At 43.1% G+C, this 7,821-nt stretch overlaps 1 protein-coding gene across 1 annotated transcript in view; it reads left to right on the forward strand.

Annotated features, from left to right (window-relative positions):
• Nucleotides 1-5,885, forward strand: part of LOC135538193 (NACHT, LRR and PYD domains-containing protein 1 homolog) — a 12,000-nt gene extending 6,115 nt beyond the window's left edge. Inside the window, exons 2-7 of the mRNA XM_064964161.1 lie at nt 1,706-1,941; nt 4,038-4,075; nt 5,037-5,101; nt 5,234-5,448; nt 5,636-5,715; nt 5,801-5,885. Of these exons, the coding sequence (XP_064820233.1) occupies nt 1,706-1,941; nt 4,038-4,075; nt 5,037-5,101; nt 5,234-5,448; nt 5,636-5,715; nt 5,801-5,836 (670 nt within the window). The 3' untranslated portion in view covers nt 5,837-5,885. The remainder of the gene's footprint in view (nt 1-1,705; nt 1,942-4,037; nt 4,076-5,036; nt 5,102-5,233; nt 5,449-5,635; nt 5,716-5,800) is intronic.
• The last annotated feature ends 1,936 nt before the right edge of the window (nt 5,886-7,821 follow it).

A 7,821-nucleotide genomic window follows, 5' to 3' on the forward strand; every position in this document is an offset into this window, starting at 1 on the left:
AATTCCGTACAGTGAATGATCAGAACAGAGACTATGTAAAGTAGAGAATCCCATACAGCGAATGAGCAAAGACTATGTCAAGTAGAGGATCCCATACAGTGAATGAGCAGAGACTATGTAAAGTAGAGAATCCCATACAGTGAATGAGCAAAGACTATGTAAAGTAGAGGATCCCATACAGTGAATGAGCAGAGACTATGTAAAGTAGAGAATCCCATACAGTGAATGAGCAAAGACTATGTAAAGTAGAGAATCCCATACAGTGAATGAGTAGAACAGAGACTATGTAAAGTAGAGAATCCCATACAGTGAATGAGCAGAACAGAGACTATGTAAAGTAGAGAATCCCATACAGTGAATGAGCAGAGACTATGTAAAGTAGAGAATCCCATACAGTGAACAGCCTCACTGTAATGTCAGTCTCACTCTAACCACTAGAGGGCATCAGAACCTGTTGAATAGGACAGCCTCACTGTAATGTCAGTCTCACGTGTTGGTCTCAATTTTGTGTCAGAAGCACAGTGCAGTGTTTTTTTGAGGGGGGGATGTAACTCATGATACCTGGTGACTTCACATCTCTAGGGGCTTTCATCAAGATGTGTAATGTCACCATCAGTATTGCTTTTATCAAAGTTGACATAGGGGGGTTATGTCACATTTACATAATTTAGCATATGCTCTTCCCCAGTGGGAGTCGAACTCACAACCCTGACATTTCAAGCACCGTGCTCTTCCAACTGAGCTACACAGGGCCACATTTTGAATTTGACATAGTATGTTATGTCACATTTGACAATGTACCCTACATAGGGAGCTGTCCAATCACCCTTTATACTCTTGTTGTATTGCTTATGAAGACTGTATGGATGCTATATAAAGCCTTTATAAGTTGTATTTAGTTTAATCACAGTCTATCCTTCTGCTTTACCAACACCAGAGACCATGGAGGAGAGAGTTGTATCAAGCCTGGACCTGAGGACACCAGAGACCATGGAGGAGAGAGTTGTATCAAGCCTGGACCTGAGGACACCAGAGACCATGGAGGAGAGAGTTGTATCAAGCCTGGACCTGAGGACACCAGAGACCATGGAGGAGAGAGTTGTATCAAGCCTGGACCTGAGGACACCAGATACCATGGTGGAGAGAGTTGGATCAAGTCTGGACCTGAGGACACCAGAGACCATGGTGGAGAGAGTTGTATCAAGTCTGGACCTGAGGACACCAGATACCATGGTGGAGAGAGTTGGATCAAGTCTGGACCTGAGGACACCAGAGACCATGGTGGAGAGTGTTGTATCAAGTCTGGACCTGAGGACACCAGATACCATGGTGGAGAGAGTTGAATCAAGCCTGGACCTGAGAACACCAGAGACCATGGAGGAGAGAGTTGTATCAAGCCTGGACCTGAGGACACCAGAGACCATGGTGGAGAGAGTTGGATCAAGTCTGGACCTGAGGACACCAGAGACCATGGTGGAGAGAGTTGTATCAAGTCTGGACCTGAGGACACCAGATACCATGGTGGAGAGAGTTGGATCAAGTCTGGACCTGAGGACACCAGAGACCATGGTGGAGAGTGTTGTATCAAGTCTGGACCTGAGGACACCAGATACCATGGTGGAGAGAGTTGAATCAAGCCTGGACCTGAGAACACCAGAGACCATGGAGGAGAGAGTTGTATCAAGCCTGGACCTGAGGACACCAGAGACCATGGTGGAGAGAGTTGTATCAAGCCTGGACCTGAGAACACCAGAGACCATGGTGGAGAGAGTTGTATCAAGCCTGGACCTGAGGACACCAGAGACCATGGTGGAGAGAGTTGGATCAAGCCTGGACCTGAGGACACCAGAGACCATGGTGGAGAGAGTTGGATCAAGCCTGGACCTGAGAACACCAGATACCATGGTGGAGAGTGTTGTATCAAGCCTGGACCTGAGAAATGTGAGAGTTAACTGAATTGTTTTTAAATCAAAATATGATTAAAGCATCCATTATACTGGAGTCCCAGGCAAAGAAAACAATAATGATCTATTTGGTCAAAACAAACATAAAGGTAGAGACCGCAATATGACGTACATGTACAACCTAAACAACATAGTGCAGGGGTTCTTAAACTTCTTCAGCCTGGGACCCAAATTACAGATGATTGTGTTTTTCCTGGGTCCCAAGCTTAGGAAAATATGCAACTATATGTAAATATCGGTACATTTCATTGCCCTTATGCCTAAAACAAATAACAATTAAATTAAATACCCATATAAATATATTTTAATGTTCATTTCCCCCCATTAAAAACACTCTTACATATCTGTCAAGGTTGGAACTGTTTGCTGCTAAAATACAATAAATCATTTTCATTCTGAACTGGAATAAACTGATTGATCACACATCACACAGGTGTAGACTAGAAAACACACACAGTCCTAATGAGAGGTGTGATGTCTTGTTGATGTTTTCAACAAGCAGGTCTATTCTGGGCTCCGTGTTTAACAGTGCAACACTGAGGTCATACTCAACCTTGAGACTGTTTCTGTACTTGTGTTTTTAAGTATGTCAGCGTTCAGAACCCTGACTCACCACGTAGGTATGTGGAGCCAAACTGGACCAGAACCTCTACTGCTTTCTCAGTCAGGCAGGAGACCGCTTCCTGCTGTCGATGACTGTTTGCCTCAACAACAACAAAAAATCTTCCTTCAATCAGTTTATTCCAGTTCAGAATACAAATTATTACTTGTATTTGAACAGCAACAGTTCCAACCAAGACTAGTTTAAAACAATACTTTCTACAGTAAGATGTACAGTAGGCCCGATCATTTTTTATATTAATCTGTACTGTACTAAGGGTTGCACCATCCGTAACTAGCTAGCTTGCTTTGGCTAATTTGAGCTATTAGCTGTGTACAAGGCCAGGGGATTGTTTGAAAGATTGTTTGAAAGAGAAACGCACATCTTCTACTATGAGAGTTAATAATCCCTTATTTCTGTTGTAAAAATGACAACAATGCCTTGCTAGGTGACTTAAGTTTTCCACCGTCGCACTGTTTCCTGAAGCATTCTGCCTTGTTCTGAAGGAAGTCAATGGGTTTACCATCATGTTGCGGATGTTTGGTCAGGACGTGTCGTTTTTAATTCATTTTAATTTTTAATTAATTTGTTAGTAATGAGTCTCTCAAAACAAACGCAAATTCCCCGCATAAAACAATGGGCGCTCCTCGTTATTTCTCAAAGTTTGTATGAAAGAGAGAGAAACTCATCCCTGTATTTGCGTTTTATGACAATTGGAGCTGTCAGAACTTGTGGCTGGTATGAGTCCATTTGATGACAGCGGTGAGTGATGTTGAGTGGGTAAACAGGGCCTCATCCGCTGCTGAACGATGTGTCGCGGAGTGATGTTCAAGAAAACCGCAGAAAAAAATATCCGGTGAACCTCGAAGCACACGGGCATCTCCCCCTCCTACCCACCCATCTGCCAAACTGAGCAGAGACCGCTGCTAAAAGGCAGAGAGCGCAGATGCACTTGGCCGAATCAATTCCAGTAATTAATTAAATAATTATACATTTACTCTGACACGTCGCGACCCATACTTTAAGAAAGGCTAGTAATAGTGGGTGAATTTCTGCAACAACTAAGAGCTTTGGAGCGCAAGGCTAGACCACTGTTTTGGTCCCGTGGCTACCAGCTGTAAGAGAGTAAAGAAGACCCACGCACATGGACAGATACTGTGTGTGACTGTGTGAGAGAGAAGTCGGGCATCTTGCTCATCACAATATCTGTGGTGCTGCTCGTACAACATACATTTATCTGACTCGACCAATAAGCTCTCATCCTAGGATCTAACAGAAATCAGACCCTCAACATCTATAAAACATGGACCAGAACAATGTTTCCTGCTTCCACAAACATTTATTAATATAACACTAATGTCAGATTAGGGTATGTTAATAATGAGTGTACATTCTGAGACTGTTGCTCACTAACATTCATTTTTATTACAATAAGATTGTCCGTTTTAAATAACAACTACTTTTGCCTTCAGTGATTCCTCAGAGCTGTAAGACTTGTGACCATGTTGAGGTAAGTCATAATCTCAGTTCTTACTTTTACATCAAATCAAATGTATTTATAAAGCCCTTCTTACATCAGCTGATGTCACAAAGTGCTGTACAGAAACCCAGCCTAAAACACCCAAACAGCAAGCAATGAAGGTGTAGAAGCACGGTGGCTAGGAAAAACTCCCTAGAAAGGCCAGAACCTAGGAAGAAACCTAGAGTGGAACCAGGCTATGAGGGGTGGCCAGTCCTTTTCTGGCTGTGCCGGGTGGAGATTATAACAGAACATGGCCAAGATGTTCAAATGTTCATAAATGACCAGCAGGGTCAAAATAATAATAATCACAGTGGATGTCGAGGGTGCAACAGGTCAGCACCTCAGGAGTAAATAAATATAAAATAAAATATATCCCATTTAGCAGACGCTTTTGTCCAAAGCGACTTACAAGTCGGCTGGGGCCACTACTTTTGCATATGGATAAATGTCAGTTGGCTTTTCATAGTCGATCATTCAGAGTATCTCTACCGTTTTCAACTCTCTAGAGACAGCAGGAGTCCGGCACAGTCTCAAAGCCAGGTGTGTAGTGACCAACCATTCATACTGGGATATAGACAGTCCTGTGTTCTGCTTTAGTAATATAAACACAGTCTCAAAGCCAGGTGTGGACTGACCAACCATTCAAACTGGTATATAGACTCCTGTGTTCTGCTTGTGGTCATTCAGGATTTTAGCTTGTCATATTTTGTCATTAGACAGTTTAAATGATAAATCACTAGCATTCCATGTAACATTGAATAAATACATTAGATCAGATACTTCGATATAATTGGCCAGTTTCCCAGACACAGATTAAGTCTAGTCCTGGACCTTAAAGAACTTTCTATTGAAACTTCCATTGAGCATGCTTTTTAGTTCAGCACTAGACTCAATCTGTGTCCAGGAAACAGGCCCCATGTGTATTACTGACATGCTTGTCCTTGTTCAGGACTCCACACATTGGCTTCAGATTGAACCCTTGACTTCCACTGTCCAGGGAGTGACAATGTTCAGGTAAAATAACTACTTTGAACATTTCATTCCACTTGCTAGTGTATTTTCCCAACACCTTTGGGAATAGTCTTCTAATCCAACCTCTCCATTTGACCATGGACCCTCTCTACCACATCTTGTTGCTGCCATAAGGCACAGGACACCCAGAGGGAGTTATGAGTGTACAGTGTCTGGCCTCCGCTGGCTGTGTGAGAGAGATGTCATTCTGAAGTATCACTTCAGGAACTGGGAACCCTACAGTCAATTTCTGAAAGACATGCAGTACACACAAGGTGGTCCATTGCTGGACATCACTATGGAGTTAGGTGAACTGGAGGAAGTTCATCTGCCACATTTTGTCTGTTTAGGTAAAACCATATAAAATAGTATTCAGAAAGACATTTCCATGTAACTGAGTTTTACTTCCTGAATTAATGAATGAACTATTCTGGGAGTTTGAGTTTACTGTGATCTGGTACTGCATATTCTTTGTGTTTTAGTTGGATGAATAATACAATATTTGTCTTTCTGTCTCCTTTGTATTGTGTTGTTCAGGGACCAACCCTTCCCTGAGGAATGAGATGAAGATTCTTCATGTAGAGGAACATGGAGTGTCTTTAGAGGAAGTGCATGAGGTCACCAGATTCCATGCTACGATTCTCCATCCCAAGTTCTCAGCTATCTCTGTTATACTGAGCTATATATTTTCTTGGATCCTAGATGTCCACTGTGATGTGGTCCTCTATATGGCAGTAAAAAGGTCAACAGTCATTTCAAGGCTGTACCTGCTCCTCAGAAATTCCAGTCAGAAAGAGGTGAGCCACTATCACTGAAGTGACAACAGTATGTTGAATCTTACTGAAGGAAAGCTGATAGGTTATTGAAAATCTCTAGATGACAAAGACAACATGCAGCTCTGTGACACATCTATTTCTGTCTCATTCAGTTGAAGAGCCAGTAGATGGCACTCTTCCCTCTGGTCGAAGGAGAACCCAATGCCCCTGGGCAGTGAAGGGGACATTGCCCCTGGGCAGTGAAGGGGACATTTCCCTGTGTAGGTTGCTGTCTTTCAGATGGGACGTTAAACGGGTGTCCTCTCCATGGTCAATAAAGATCCCATGGTACTTATCTTAAGAGTAGGGGTGTTAACCCCGGTGTCCTGACTCTCCATGGTCACTAAAGATCCCATGGTACTTATTGTAAGAGAAGGGGTGTTAACCCGGTATCCTGGCTAAACTCCCAATCTGACCCTCATACCATCATGGCTACCTAATCATCCTCAGCTTCCAATTGGCTCATTTATCCCCTCTCCCCTGTAAATATTCCCCAGGTCGCTGTTGTAAAAGAGAATCTCTTCTCAGTCAACTTATCTGATAAAATAATGGTAAATCATTAACGATAGTGTTGACAAAAATGGATTTCCCAGTGAGCTGCATGTTGTGTGAATTATGAGACTACATTGTTGTGACTGACTACTACATCTCTCATTTTGTAGGCTGTTCGGGAACGGGAGAAAGATCAGGTGTCCCAAGGATATTCCGAATTTCTCCTGCCAAGTCCAAATGGGCCCTTAAAGATGAACACTTGGTTTGCACTCAAGAATCCCCTCTCCACTTTCATCTATCCAGAGGTGTAGTTTTATCAGGCTGAGGACATGAATCTGTCATATTGTATATGAATAACTGGAAAATCATTCTATTTCTCTCTCTATCTCGTGTTGCATCATATGGCCTCCTACAGAAGATTCAGCTGTTACCTGCAAACACCACACCAAGCTGTTGTAAGATGATAATGGGAAACACAGGGGTGGACATTGAGATGGAGCTAATCGGGGATGATGAGAGGACAGTATGGAAATCAGTGGTATCAAAAGGTAAGTAATACTGGACATGAACAGTATGTCAATCATCAATGTCCTTTTCTAACAGATGCTATTAAAGTGTTTCATGATATTTTATCTTGTTTGTCTTTCAGATGAATACAGCAAAGTCTCTCATCCAACACGTAAGTTTGTCTTTTTTGGACGAGGTCACAGAGCTAACGTCTCTTCAAGTTGTGATGAAGGACACTGCTGAAGGTCTTCATGAGTTGTGTTCAGTGGGGTGTTGAAGGTCTTCATGAGTCGTGTTCAGTGGGGTGATGAAGGTCTTCATGAGTCTTGCTCAGTGGGGTGATGAAGGTCTTCATGAGTCGTGTTCAGTGGGGTGATGAAGGTCTTCATGAGTCGTGTTCAGTGGGGTGATGAAGGTCTTCATGAGTCTTGTTCAGTGGGGGTGATGAAGGTCTTCATGAGTCTTGCTCAGTGGGGTGATGAAGGTCTTCATGAGTCTTGCTCAGTGGGGTGATGAAGGTCTTCATGAGTCGTGTTCAATGGGGTGATGAAGGTCTTCATGAGTCTTGCTCAGTGGGGTGATGAAGGTCTTCATGAGTCGTGTTCAGTGGGGTGATGAAGGTCTTCATGAGTCATGTTCAGTGATGAAGGTCTTCATGAGTCGTGTTCAGTGGGGTGATGAAGGTCTTCATGAGTCTTGCTCAGTGGGGTGATGAAGGTCTTCATGAGTCATGTTCAGTGGGGTGATGAAGGTCTTCATGAGTCTTGTTCAGTGGGGGTGATGAAGGTCTTCATGAGTCGTGTTCAGTGGGGTGATGAAGGTCTTCATGAGTCATGTTCAGTGGGGTGATGAAGGTCTTCATGAGTCTTGTTCAGTGGGGTGATGAAGGTCTTCATGAGTCTTGTTCAG

The sequence above is a fragment of the Oncorhynchus masou genome, unplaced genomic scaffold (genome assembly GCF_036934945.1).
Source record: "Oncorhynchus masou masou isolate Uvic2021 unplaced genomic scaffold, UVic_Omas_1.1 unplaced_scaffold_930, whole genome shotgun sequence".
NCBI classification, from domain to species: Eukaryota; Metazoa; Chordata; class Actinopteri; order Salmoniformes; family Salmonidae; genus Oncorhynchus; species Oncorhynchus masou.